Below are 13,699 nucleotides of genomic sequence, written 5' to 3'. Positions count from 1 at the left end.
TATGATTCAGCTTGTACCTGAAGCAGAGGGCGCTTTAACGCAAATCCATGAGTAAGTACTATAGAGGGAGCTTGAGAGGATTCATACTGACAATTTTACGGAACAATTGAAAAGTCAGGCGGAAAAATTTTGCCTGCCCCTCTGATCTTTCCTCCAGTGCTGCACTACATGTAAGTTACAGCCCCTGGTCTTACCTACAACATTCTTACTGTAATATTGATTGCTGAACTGACATCATTTCCTTATGGTACAGTGTATCTGAACAAGTTGCAGCGGAAATAAAGATGAAGTATGGAAACAGCATTATGCGGACTATGCATGATGAAGAAGAAGAAGAAGAGGAATAAGATTGATGAACTGGCAAAAGAAAAGGAAGCGGAATTGGACGGCGAACACAATGAGGTTCTGCCACACTAAACAGCTATCTGAAAACGATTCTACAGTGACTCTTAAAATGAATTTATTGCCTCAACGGCATAGCTCGCCTCACCTAGGTAGCTGTTCTTCCAGGGCAGTCTCATCGATACTGATAACATCGTATCCATTTTCGGCAGCCGATGTACCTTCAATTAGCATTGTGGTATAGTGTGTGTGCTAGAAACTCCTGGGAATCTGTTGACAAAATATGACGATGTATACTTATGAAAATGTCATGACTCCCATGTCCATTCCTCCCAGCATAGCCCTCAATCTTCACCTACAGCGTTGCTAGGCTTGCCGCAAACAAAGGGATCCATATAAGTGACTCGCAGATGATTTGACGGATAACTAAGAGCAGACCCAGGAAGCGAAGGGCTCGTCAATGGCGTCCTAACCAAAGCCCATGGGTGGCTGGGTTGTCAAATTTATTGGATGGATTGGGTAGGAATTAGGAAGGCTCACAGTTTCGATGGCTGTGTTACTTTCGAATATTGGTTGTGCGATTTGCTCTAGACTTGCATGGCTGGGATTGTTCTCTTCCCATGATTGTAATTTGTGTAGATTGGACTGGGAAGACCACTGAAGTATGTTTTGCTTGTCGTAGAGACGAGGCTAATGCTGAGACGGGCTTGACCCCACCGTTTATTCTCTGATCGAAAGAGGGGGTTGAAACGCCGAGAAAATGTTAGTCGAGATCGTGAGTTCGATTTGTTTCTACGTGGCTTGGAGATCGGCAGTTAGCACTGACCCGGGACAAGTAATATCCCGGGGCAGTGGAAAAGCCGCAGGAGATTCGATTGCCTATACACATCTTCATCCTACAGAAAGAAACCGATAAACTCTGACAGCAAGGATCAATTAATCTCAGATTACAACCCATGTGATAATCACTGCCCCTAGTTACAACTACAGCACCAAGACAAGCACATCAATACAAGCGAATCCCAAATGAAATTCGATATCACGGACTTGAAAGAACGAAGTTCCCACCCAACACAACGCATATCAATCTAAACAGCCGACGGAATGTACAGGTTCATTTCAAATAAAAAGACAGGCATCTAGACATGAGATTGTCATGCGTAGAATGAGGCGAAGATATGTGGGGAGGTGATTAGAGACAAATGCGTGGAAGGGGGCTATAGCACAAAGTATTGACGTTGAAGAAACCACAATATGACAAAGGTGGACGTGAAAGCTCATAATACAGGGAATTGGGCTAAAAAAAAGGGGGGTATGAAACAGGGTTAAAAAAGTGTAGAGAAAAAAAAAAACAAGAAGTGAAAAACATAGCAAAAACACGAGGTGATCGTGATCGCTTTTCAAGGCCAAGATCAAAAGACAATTAGAAGCAGTTGAGGGTACTCTTCTTCTTTTTCTTGTTGAGAGCGAGCATGCGCTCCTCGAGCTGGGCACGGGCAGCCTCCGCCTCGCGACGGGCACTGCGCTCTTCTTCGACGGCTTGAAGAGAGAGGCGGGCGGAGCTGCGCTCTTTCCGCAGGGAGTTGAGTTCGTCTTCGAAGCTCCAGGCCTTCTTCTTCCATGCTTCGCAGTCACTCTTGACTTTGCTGCTTTGAGCCTCAAGGTCGCCGAGCGCTTCTTCCAGGGTGGCAGTGAGCTGCTTTTCGGCGTAAAGGTGTTTCTCGATTGTTCGTATACGGGCTTCTTGGTCCTCAACTATCTGGGCGTTGACGAGCTCCTTGCTGGCATGGCGGGAGCTGGGAGGGGAGACGCTTGAGGTGCCATTTGGTTGGGAAGCGATGGTTGGGAGGGGTGGGAGGGGGATTGCTGGCGGGGGCGAGGGAAGGGAGGCAGCGGATGAGCTCTTGCGGAGGTTTGATGTAAGTGAGCTGCTGCGGTCGTGGGAAACATCAGAGTTGCCGGTATTCTTGATTTGGAGTTCCAACTGCTCGATTCGCACTTGGTAGGTTTCAATGTCGCCTTCGTAGATGACGATCTTGGCTTTGGCGTCTTCTAGGGCCTGATCGCGCTCTTGCTGGATCACAGACAGGCGGTTGTGGTGCTGGTCGAAGCTGCTGGTGATCTGCTCCTCTAGCTCCTCGACGAGACGCACGCTCTTCTGCTTCTCAATCGTGATCTCCTCGACCAGGGCTTCCTTTTTCTTGACCTGCTCATCCTTCTGGCGAAGAGTGTCCTCCAGTGTGGCCACCAAGAGAGCCAGCTCGTTAACCTTGGCCTCCTGGACGCTGTGCTTCTTGTTCATCTCATCCAGACGGCTGTCGGAGTCGCCATTGGCCTCCAACTGCTTTCGAAGGTCTTCGTTAGTGCCCAGGAGCTCGGTATACTTGTCGGAGAACTGCTGCTTTTGAGCCAGGACCTCCCGAATCTGATCCGGCAAATTCTCAGCCGAGACCTCGGAGTTGAGAATGGTTGAGACTGCCTTGAGTAGCTTGACCAATTCATCGCGAGACTCCGTAATCTCCTTCTGCAGAGTAGCCATGGATTGTTCATGTTCGGTCTCCTTCTCAGCGATACGCGCATCGTGATCAGCCTGGGCAGCAGCTCTGGTCCGCTCCTCCAACTCGGCCAATTCACGCTTATGGGACTCCTGGAGGGTATCTAGTGCACCCTGGTGAGAATCGACGACTGATTTGTGGGTAGCAATCTCCCGCTCGAGCTCAGCAACCTTAGAGGTCAGACCCAAGTCGACTGCACCGGCATTTGCCGCGTCTTCGGTGGTGATCTGGGCAGCCAGTTCATCCTGAGCACGCGTGTGAGAATTCTGAAGACTAGCAATGGTCTCAAGCTGAGTAGTAATTGTAGACTCGTGCTGTTCGATATCTTTCTTCAGGCTATCAACAATGCCCTGCTGTTCAACGCGACCACCCTCGAGCTCTTGGGCCGTGATTTCCTTGTTGGTAGAATCACCACCAGCGGTAACACGCTCAGAGCGCATAGCCTCGACAGAAGCCAAAGCTCCCTCCAACTCAGCAAGAGTGGCAGTCAGCTGGTTCTCGGAAGCCTGCAAGGACTCCAAGGCACTCTGGTGCTTGCCCTGCCATTCAGTGAGCTCACCCTGCAGAACACCAATCTTCTTATCCTGCTCCTCGGCACCGGCGTCCATCGCCCGGGTAGCGCTTTCCTGGGACTTCAAGAGACCTTTCAAATTCTCTATCTCAGTTAAAAGCTCCTTCTGGCGAGATTCATGAGCCAAGTGCATTTGCTCCATCTGGAGCTCTTGGGAGACAACCTGATCGCGCAGCTGGGAGACCAACGCCATATCCACAGGCGAAGCACCCGTCAAGCTCGATCGCTCTCTAGTCAGACCGGAGATGATAGTGGCTTTCATTTCCATTTCCTTCTTCACACTCTGGTTCTCAGCCTCAAGGGATTGGAGACGCTCCATGCGGCTTTGCAACTCGTGCATGGTTTGGTCCAAATGGTAATCGAAGTTGTGCATAGCATCTGGCTTCTCGGCAAACTCCTCAGTAGCAATGAGTCTCAGACCGGTAATGGCGCGAGTCGCGCGGTCCACGCCAGAAAGGAGGTTCTGGCTGGTCATGCGACGGATCATCTTGAAACCGGGAGTTGAAGGGGGCGAGCTCGACTTGTTACGCTGAGCTTCGGCCTTCAGCTTCTCTACCAGTCCAAGAATTTCCTCGTGTTCGGTCTGCAACTCAGTATACTTCTGAGTCATAAGCTCGGCGCTCTCCTGGTGCTCGGCGAGCAGCTTGCGCATGCTCTCAGCCTCCTCCGGGTCGACATGGCCGGCGGACATGACCTGTGGCGTCGACGGGGCGGATGAAACTGCCTTTGATCCGTCCTCAGAGGATTCGCGCAAGGTGGATGGCTCCCCGGCCGAGGATAATTCCGAGGAGAGCGACTGCGAGAATGAGTGTTGTGCTCCAGACTTCGAGGTCGGAGTGTCTCCATTCCCTAAAAAAGACACAGGGCGTGGCGAAAGTTCATTTTGAATAGGTGCTGGGTGGCGGGCTTCGTCGATCTTGTCCTGACGAAGCTCGGCTAGGGCCTTGAGGGCCTGCTCGTACTTGGATTCGAGTATTTCAAAGTCACCGATGGTGTTTTCGTGCTGCAGACGCAGATCAAATAGCTCCTGGGTGACAGTCTCGAGCTTATCAGCGACAAACTTGGACTGGGCAGGGCTTGAGACGGGTTCCTCGCGAAGGGCCTCGGAGCGGCGCGCCTCGAGCCTGCTAGTTGCGGTCTGAAGAACCATCAAATCCTCGCCAGGAACCTCAGTTTCGGAATCCGAGCGCTCGAATGACTCATCTTCGACTTCCATGATCGGCTCAACGAGATCTTCGTCAGATTCCGGGATGGCGGTCTCGACTGCTTCGCTGAGAACGTCCAGGGATGGTGTGTGCCGATGAGAGGACACATTGCCGCGGGCTTGCGGATGGTGAGGGTAGTCGCCATCGACATTGTCACCGTGCTTGTCCAACTTGCTAAGTAGAGTATCCAGCTGGCCAAGTCCTCGCTGCCGTTCGATGACGTTTTCCAATCGCAACACTTCGCGCTGCAAAATTTCCATGTCCTGATCGCCGTCAGCGAGACGTTCCTCCAGGGTAGAGATGTACTCTTCGCAGCTAGCCTCGCTCTCACGAGCACGGCTCAGTTCCTTGCGAAGTTCAGCCACAATAGCAGCATGCTTCTCCTCACCCCCAGAGTGGCCATCAAGCTTGGACTCCAATTCATGGAGATATTCCTCAGTGCTAGCCTCCCGGTCCAGCAGTTTCTGGATGCGGGACTGAAGTTGTTCCCTGACAGTCTCGATGTAGGCACACTTGGACTCACGCTCTAGCAGGTCGGTCTCCGCGGTCGACAAAGAGGCGCGAGTGTCAGAAAGCGATGCCTCCAGGGTCTGAATGGTCTTTTCGTACTCCAGGACCATCTGCTCCACGGATTCGGCAAAGGACTTGGACCGCTGCATTCTCTCGACTGAACTCTTGCCAATCTCCGAAGTCGCTTCGTTCGTTTCGCCGTTGGTTTGCGATTCCGAGTCATCGGCCATGGTCGAGATGAGCTTAGCATGGCGCTGGCTGAGGTTGTTGTAAGACTCTTGGATATCCAACAGCTGATTCTGCAGATGCTTCTCACGCTCGTTCTTGCGTTCGCTTCGTTCGGTCGAGCTACCTTCCCTGCGCTCAGACCCTTCGCTGCTGCGGATCTGTTGGCGCAAGAAAGCTACCTCGGCCTTGAGTCGGTCAATGACTGCTTGCTTGTCGCCATCATCGGCGATTTGCTGAATGCGCGGCTTGCTCTGAATGGCTCTGGCGCGCTGAGCATATGAGATAGTGTTCAGAGTCTCGCTCAGGTGGAACTCTGCTGGGGTGACGCAGGCAATCATGTAGGTATATGCGTTCCCTCCTAGGGAATCCTGAAGAAGTCGAGTGAGTTTGGAATCACGGTAAGAGACGTGGGAACCGTGCTGGCGTGAAAGTTGTGAGATGACCTTCCCTAGAGCTGCTAGGCCAGCGTTAATGGAAATTCCCTCCTTGGCGCGTTCACCGGAGGCCCCGGTATTCTTCAGCCGTTCACTACCCGCCAGATCGACGAAGTGTAACTTGCTATCGACAGTGATGGAATCGCCACCGAAGGAATCAACAGGCATTGACATGCGCTTTTCCTTGGGAGTCGGGGTCACTGGGCCTGAAGCCTTGCGTTGGACCAAGTTCAAACTGAAGACCGCGTGCGACCGGGATGATTTGGCGTTGATTGCGGTGGAGTCTGTTTGGCGGATGGTCGAGCCAAAGTTCAAGGCATTGATGAGATCCTCGAAGGAATTGATGTTCACTTGGTGAAGACCGGTCAAAAGGATGCGACCCTTGGTATCCTCGCGAATTGTAACGTTGTTGCGATCACTGAAAGGGGTGGAATCTGGGAGCAGCAAATCTCTCAGGTGCTCATTATAGATCTGTAAATCGTGGTCAGATACCATCTCTGCAGGTATATCCTCGAAACACAGAACATACCTCAACATAGGTAGCTTTCAATTGCCAGGTCTTTTCTTTTTCCTGGTTCAGTTTTCCAAAGCTTGCAGCAGAACTCATAGAATATCGTTGCGGTGTTCGGAGGCCGGTCGAGGTCGAACTAGTCCTCGTGTGTTTTGAGGGGCCGTCTAATTTATCGAACAAGGCTTGCGCAGCACGGGGGATAACACCTAAGTAAACATTACACAGTCAGTCCCTGCTTGGTAAACAATCGAATTTCAAACTTACCCATATCATGCACATTCTTCTGCTCACTGGGGCCGGAGGTACCCATTGTAAAGGACTTTCCAGCACCGGACTGCCCATACGCCATAATCGAGACATTGTAGCCCTGGACAAAAGAGTCGACACTATCATTCAGGTATTCCCAAATGCCCTCCTGCTCGGTGGTCTCGGGGAAAACTCGATCAAACACGAACAACTTGCGACCATTCGGTACCTCCACGTCCAGACTCGTTGGTGTGGTGACATGGACCATAGAACGCTGGAATCGCTGGGGAATCAATTCGTAACCGGGGTCGGTGGGTTTCAGTGGTGGTCGTACACGGACAGCTGCGCACCAGTCAGTATGAATCAATTTGGTTGCGGTCCAGGGGAATGCATTATACATACCGACTTTGACTGCAGTCTTGCCATCTTCATCGGAAGCACGACTCCCTTGTCGGCTGCTCATACTCAGGCGACTGGTACTACGCGGAGTGCGCATCACAGCGCTGATGGGTCGCGGGGTCGCGCCCGTCGGCGATGCTGGCGGTGAAACGGTCATTCTAAACCACACGCCAGGTGGAAAAGAAATTCAAATCAAAGTCGATTGAAGTTGATAGTCATGAGGCGCAGAATAATCGTAGTTGTCTAGAATGTGGAGAGTGCAATGTGTCAGTGAACCCCCTTAATTTTAATTTTTTTTTCTTCTTTCGTTTATCTTTAGATCGTGAATAAACAACAAACAACACACAGAAACAACGTACCTGCAGTACTCGCTCCCCAGATTGACCAAATGTAACGATAGAAAGTAGGGAGGTGAAATAATAAAGAAGCAAAGAAACTGGCCGTGCATCAACCAAATGTAGTTTAGCGTTTTAACGATTAAGATGAAGGAGATAATTTGGACTCCAAGCGAGGAGAAAACTAGATGGTTCAGGGGGGAATTCACAGTCTCGGCACTTTACCCACCTACAATCAAAAAGGTACGGGGTAGTAGTACCTAATTGATTATCATGTTTATAACTACCTACTGGTATACTCCGTATAACGTAGAGGTCTACTCTCTTTTGTTCTTTTAGATTTGTTTGCTTATTCTCTGTTATCTATCACGTTCACCTTCTTCAAAATCTCCCTTTACGTATAAAGGCTTAATACTCCGAGCACATGGTTCAATAGCGTCTCACCTTACATATTGTCCCGGTTCAACATCCGATCTATCTTAACTATTTCATACACTATTATGTACACTATGGTCTCCCTGAGCCCAAGGCTCCACCGATCCCTCGAGAACACGTTCTAGCCGTTCGTTTCAGGTGTTCCTTTTAGGTTACCTCTCTATGCACCGTCAACCTACCTCAGAGGTCAATTGGGACCATGGCTGGAAAGGATAATCCCATCTAATTTATCCTCTTACCATTGTGCCCCCATCTTACCATGGTCAACGAACCGCGTACACCCTTTAATGTTGATCCCTGCGCGTTCATTTCCACTTACAGCCTAAATCGTTGTCAGGGACGGGCCAGCTCGACCAATCTGGCAAAACCTCCTGGTCCCGAGGTCCACTGCAATTGACCGCGATCTTGGAAGTCTAGAGCCGCCTGGGGGATTTAGATGTGCATCATGTCAATTTATTGAATAGAGGATACTATCGCGGTGTATACTGACCTAAGGCATAGACCAAATTTTTCGAATTATTGGACCTTGCTTGGTGTCTATACTGTGATTGGCTCATTAAAAGTGAATTCTCTGTCAAAAATGGCTCAAAAATAAGAATAGCAAGTGTCAATATTCTGACATTTTTGACTTTGGTTAATTAAATTTCGGTATGGAGATACTACAAGGTCCAATTATTCCTAAGCAGGGGGACCGTTGGAAGGATCGACAATGTCTTGGTTTTTTGAACACAGCCAAAAGCATATAAGGAAAAAGGTAAACCTGTCCATACTGTTCAGAGGATGTATACAATACTCTCTAAAGATTCAAATATACATAGATTAAACCAATTGAAGTGTGCTGAACATGACTCTCAAGGACCTGAAGAAGAAAGGGGTTAAAGGGTTCGGTTTCTTAATGTATAAGACCCTCAACTAACAACCATCATTATTTAACGAATAACCATTTTCATTCATGATTGCGTTATCTTTAACAGAATAATCAGAGCAAACAATATGTCTGGCCGCGATTTTGTAGCTCAACAATATGTCTAGCCTCGATTTGGTGAGCTACAAAACCGAGGCTAGACATCTCATGCACATCCATGCGCTGGAAGGCTTTGCGCACTTCAGTATCCATCGGGCGTTCGAAGGCGTTCAGCGGAAGGATTCCCTGGGCGGAATTTACAAGATTAACCTACTTGGATACGCCTTGGAGCAGCGTAGGTGGGGCATTGTATGATCCCAATTTCATTGCATTCCAATGCAATGTAAATCAAAAGTAGATGCCATTAACTATGTCTCATTAAACAGAGAAATAGTGAATGCTGTTTTGTTTTTCTTTACGGCAATCCGTACCATTCAAAGCTTAAGTCTGTGCTTTCAATGACCACAATATCTGCCAACTCCACCAATCCTTACAGCTCATGAGTCGACTCACCGACAGACAACGGGCCCTTCTTGACCATGATAGTAAGCACTTCGTACAGCACATCGGCAGCGGCCCTGCAAAATAGTCAGGATTTGTCCAGCATTTCATCATATTGAAAAAACTTACATCGTCGACAACTCCGCATTAGTATCATAAGCCGGAGCGACCTCAACGATATCCGCACCAATAAAGTTCAACCCATCAAGGCCACGGATAATTGTCCGCAGCTCGCGCGTGGACCAACCGCCAGTTTCTGGCGTGCCAGTAGCCGGTGCAACTATAGTATATACTTAGCAACAGAACCAACATGACATCCCTTCCCAAGACTCACAAGCAGGATCCAAAGTATCGATATCAATGGAAAGATAAACAGGATTATCAGTTCCAACACGGTCGCGAATCTTCTTGATAATACCATCCGTCCCTAAAGTTTCCAATCATAAGCACCAAGCCAAACCAAACAGCAAGATACCATACCAATAACATCGATCTCCCTCGCCTCAACAATCTCAAACCCGCAATACCCATCATTATCATAATCCGAGGGCCCTGACAACGTCGTCCGAATTCCAGCATGGATATTCGTATCATTCTTCAACAACCCCTCCATAGCCGCGTGATAGAAATATGTCCCGTGGTTAATAGCAGCAACCTTACTAGGTGAGCCACCAAAGACCTTCGGCTTCCACGAGTCCCTAATCGAATCAGTCATGCACATACTACCCAGGTAACAAGGGACCGTCCTCACAGATGACTGTCGAAATGAATGACCGTCACTGGCCCATAGGCCCTGTTAATACTCCGCAGCAGAGGCAGTGTGATGGTATGGTCACCACCAAGGGTAATAACACGGGGAAGGGTCTTGCCAGCGCGCGAAAGACCCAGTTTATCCGCGTCGGTGTAAGGCTTGCGCATCAGGATACTGTTGTGTCCCTCCTCAATCTGCTGGATTGCCCAGGCATTGTCATATCTATGAGACGGTTAGTTCTCAGCTCTTTCGACGCCGGTGTTTATCGTTGAACGCGGACGTACGAGGTAACCGGTACATCGCCACAATCCAAAATCCGCATGTCGCTTGTAAATGGGTTTGCTTGCAATGGCACATTGTAGCCACCACTAGATCCCAGTTGCTTAGCGATGTGTTTCTAGCGCATATGTGGGTATTTATCTTCGATGGGACTGGCACATACTAGAGATTGAGGCGGCGAGAACCTTGTCTGATGCCGCTGGGACCGAACCGGGCACCAGGTCTGTAGGAGGTCCCGGTGTCGAAAGGTGCGCCTGTTCAATGAAAGAGTTGTAAGTAGGAACTCCATATTATCATGGGACGTTTTACTAACCTAGGAAAGCGATATCATATCTCTCGGCATCGCTGGACAAACATGGAAAGTAGGGTAGGCGACCGAAAGTCGAGATTCCAGAGAATACGGAGTCGGCCTTATCGTTTTGTGAGATGATACCCCTTATAACGAACATGTTGATCGATTGGGGTACTCACCTGAGTACCACCATCTCCTGGGAGGGTATTGTACCAGAGCCCTTGGTGCGGACCAGCAAGTTGAGACTGTCCATGATCTCCATGGCCTGTAACCAGCGTAGAGAGGACCAGCAATCCCGCAACGGAGAGGATCATTGTGATGCTAGGCAGAGATAATTGTAATATTGATATAATTGAAAAGCTTTGGAGTGATTGCAACTTGATGGACTAGAACAGTTCAACAGAGCATTGTTGAGGATATAAGTATTTCATTCATTCCGCAATATTCTATACATCTCAATTGATGTCATCCAGTGTAACCAGTAAGCTTCCTCTGCAACTCGGGATAGTATCACACTCCCTGAATTGCCCCAATGTAGACATGATTGACAACTCGGCAATCCCTTCTATCTGCGCCCATTAGCTAAAAACCGAGTTAATATTGGAAAAAGAAAAGAAAAGAAAGTCTTTTTTCAATACTAGGCATCATTTCCCTTCTCGCTCCCAGTAACTTCCCTTTGAGGAACCGATGGCAGGATGATTCGGGCGGGGAAAGCAATTTCGAGGCTTGGCCATGGCATGCATACCTCATGTGCGGCAGAGTTATTGTTGCCAGGGTCCCAAAATGGAAGGCCGGGGGAGTGGGACGTTAGACACTAAAAGTTTGAGAAGATAGGAGATCGTTTTAGGGCTAGTATTAGTATATGCAGTGGCTTATCGGTCGCTCGTCATTGGTGGCTGTCGATCTATAAATTATGTATTGGATAGTTTGCTTTCCGACAGCGGAGAGCAATATGATTATCGGTATAGTATTCACTCTAGGTATTTGAAGCATTGTATTGAACAGTTGTTGTAATGTTGAATCGGCTAAGAAACGTGTCCGAGATGTGTTGGTCAGGAGCTATACCTTCGATGCAGCGGGAGAGGTAAAATGGGACAAGACACGGAATCAATGCCGATACCTAGGTAGTCATAAAATCCGTGGCTAATTCACAAGATATTTACAAAGGATGTGTATTCTTATATTCTACAGCCTTGGAATGTATATTACATTTGACGATGGTGATATGGAGTTTAGTTTATAGGAAATATATATTCAATTCAGCTCATACTTAAGTATCTCAATGAACAGGATCGCACATACATTTAACAGATCAGCTTAATGATAGAGAAGCACTGACAACAGTCTTGCCATCTTCTAAGAAGTCAAAGTATAAAATGAATAACATCTACTCTCCCTCAATTCCATCCTCCAAAATCTCATGCACATCCATGCGCTGGAAGGCCTTGCGCACTTCAGTGTCCCACTGACTGCGTGCGACAATAATCCACTCGAGTGCTCCAACCAAATACAACGCAATGCATTGCCCAACCCACAGACCCTTAAGTTCCCAACCATGAAATGCAAGCCAAATCCCCAACGGCAACGCACCACAGTAATAACTCACCAAATTAACTAAAGCACCCACATGCTGTCGTCCCATACCACGTAAACTTCCCCCACAACTCCCATTGAGCCCATCGGCAATTTGGAAAAGCGCCACATACGGCAAAACATCAGCCGTAAGACTTACAACGCTAGTATCATCATTGAAGATCTTTGCAAAGTGATCTCGCGTTCCCATAAGAATAGCCAACACAACACCACCAAAGACCACACTCAGTATAGCGGAGGTATGTGCCGCCCGCGCTGCACCAGCATCATCTCTCTTTCCTAGTAGATTACCAACGCGGCCAGATGTCGCCACCCCAATGCCGAATGGAATCGTATTGAGAACCTGATCGGCAGTCATGATGACGCTCTGGGCAGCCAAAGAGACATTACCCAAGCGACCGGCTGCTAATGCAACGATCTCGAAAGCCCACCATTCTGTGCCAACGTGGACAAAACCCAGGAGAGCGAGCCGTGCAAATGTGCGCAGGTTTTGGAACGCCTCGCGAGACCATCCGCCCCAGCATTCTGAGCCGCCGATGAAGCGGGCATAGAGGACTAACAAGGCAAAAGAGAGCCAGTAGCAGAGCCCTGTTGCTAGAGGGGCGCCTAGGAGGCCGATCTCGAACGTGTAGCAGAATAGATAATTGAGAGCGGCGTTCAATGGCGATGTAATCAACAGCACGTAAGTTCCAGCTCGCATGATGCCTGTACCAAGGTAAGCCTCTGTATATCTAGATAAACCTCCAGCGAAAGCATACCTTGAGCTTGTAAATACTTCTTCATAACCTCAAAATAGATATACCCCAAGCCCCCCGGGATCAAACAAGTCAAGAACCTTGCGCTGTCACGCGAAAGGCGCGGGTCTTGACCTAGGAACAAAAAAATCGGCTCCGAAAAAGCCCATAAGATAGCAACGGGTATATAGAAAAGACCCAAGACCAGGAACCCGCGCTGCAGCAGAATTCCCAAATCATGTTTGTTGGAGCTGCCCGTGAACGAAGAGGAGGCCAGTGTATCCATAGCCGTTGTACCTCCCAGCGCAATCATCCACGCCGTCACCATGGCAAACATCTGCGAGAATGCACTCGCTGCGAGATTCTCTGGTGATGAACGACCGATTATCAGCACGGATACGGTCTGAAGGCTGTTTTGCAGAGTGTAGGCTAGGATTACGGGGGTTGAGTCTTTCAGCAAGAGCCAGAATTCTGCAAGAATGAGAGCTCGTGAGAACGGGCTTTCGTTTTCGGACTCGTTCCATGGTAGGGGTTCATTGTGGATGGGCTTGGAGAGGAGGGAGGTATACTCGGTTGGTTGGGTTGAGCTCCCGTTGCTAGTGTCGTACATGATGAGCGAATTGAGATATATTTTGTGTTCAGTCTATCTCTGGCATCAATGTCTTGAGTGTGGACTGAGACGCACAGCTAATGTGATCGGTCTTTGGAAATGGGGGCACAGTTCAGTGTCCACTCAAGCAATGGAATCAATCAGAAGGAAGATCAACACTTCTCATAAAAAGCAGTGTCTTTGATTCGGAAATTATCAATAGTTTTAAGTGTTCTGTGGCCGACAAGGAGCCTCCTAGATTGTAAAGTATTATCGTGAATTTCT

At 48.8% G+C, this 13,699-nt stretch overlaps 4 protein-coding genes across 4 annotated transcripts; 1 reads left to right on the top strand and 3 right to left on the bottom strand.

Annotated features, from left to right (window-relative positions):
• Positions 1-1,765: 1,765 nt before the first annotated feature.
• On the bottom strand, positions 1,766-7,158 carry N7529_001586 (uncharacterized protein; the record flags this gene model as incomplete). The annotated part of the gene is made up of 4 exons (XM_057237117.1): positions 1,766-6,316; positions 6,375-6,562; positions 6,621-6,944; positions 7,005-7,158. 4 exons carry the CDS (start codon positions 7,156-7,158, stop codon positions 1,766-1,768), a joined length of 5,217 nt encoding a protein of 1,738 aa, XP_057101804.1.
• A 1,637-nt stretch (positions 7,159-8,795) lies between these two features.
• On the top strand, positions 8,796-8,990 carry N7529_001585 (uncharacterized protein; the record flags this gene model as incomplete). The annotated part of the gene is made up of 1 exon (XM_057237116.1): positions 8,796-8,990. The coding sequence occupies one exon, from the start codon at positions 8,796-8,798 to the stop codon at positions 8,988-8,990; it is 195 nt and encodes a 64-aa protein (XP_057101803.1).
• Positions 8,991-9,165: 175 nt separating this feature from the next.
• N7529_001584 (agmatinase) lies at positions 9,166-10,812 on the bottom strand (the record flags this gene model as incomplete). The annotated part of the gene is made up of 9 exons (XM_057237115.1): positions 9,166-9,253; positions 9,306-9,456; positions 9,511-9,603; positions 9,657-9,874; positions 9,928-10,149; positions 10,212-10,295; positions 10,370-10,460; positions 10,520-10,616; positions 10,678-10,812. The coding sequence occupies 9 exons, from the start codon at positions 10,810-10,812 to the stop codon at positions 9,166-9,168; spliced, it is 1,179 nt and encodes a 392-aa protein (XP_057101802.1).
• A 1,073-nt stretch (positions 10,813-11,885) lies between these two features.
• N7529_001583 (MATE family efflux transporter) lies at positions 11,886-13,435 on the bottom strand (the record flags this gene model as incomplete). The annotated part of the gene is made up of 2 exons (XM_057237114.1): positions 11,886-12,796; positions 12,850-13,435. 2 exons carry the CDS (start codon positions 13,433-13,435, stop codon positions 11,886-11,888), a joined length of 1,497 nt encoding a protein of 498 aa, XP_057101801.1.
• Between the last annotated feature and the right edge of the window lie 264 nt (positions 13,436-13,699).

Source organism: Penicillium soppii (genome assembly GCF_028829465.1).
Source record: "Penicillium soppii strain IBT 18220 chromosome Unknown utg000002l, whole genome shotgun sequence".
Classification (NCBI taxonomy): domain Eukaryota; kingdom Fungi; phylum Ascomycota; class Eurotiomycetes; order Eurotiales; family Aspergillaceae; genus Penicillium; species Penicillium soppii.
The sequence above is the reverse complement of the archived record's forward strand: the minus strand, read 5'-3'. Positions and strand labels throughout refer to the sequence as shown.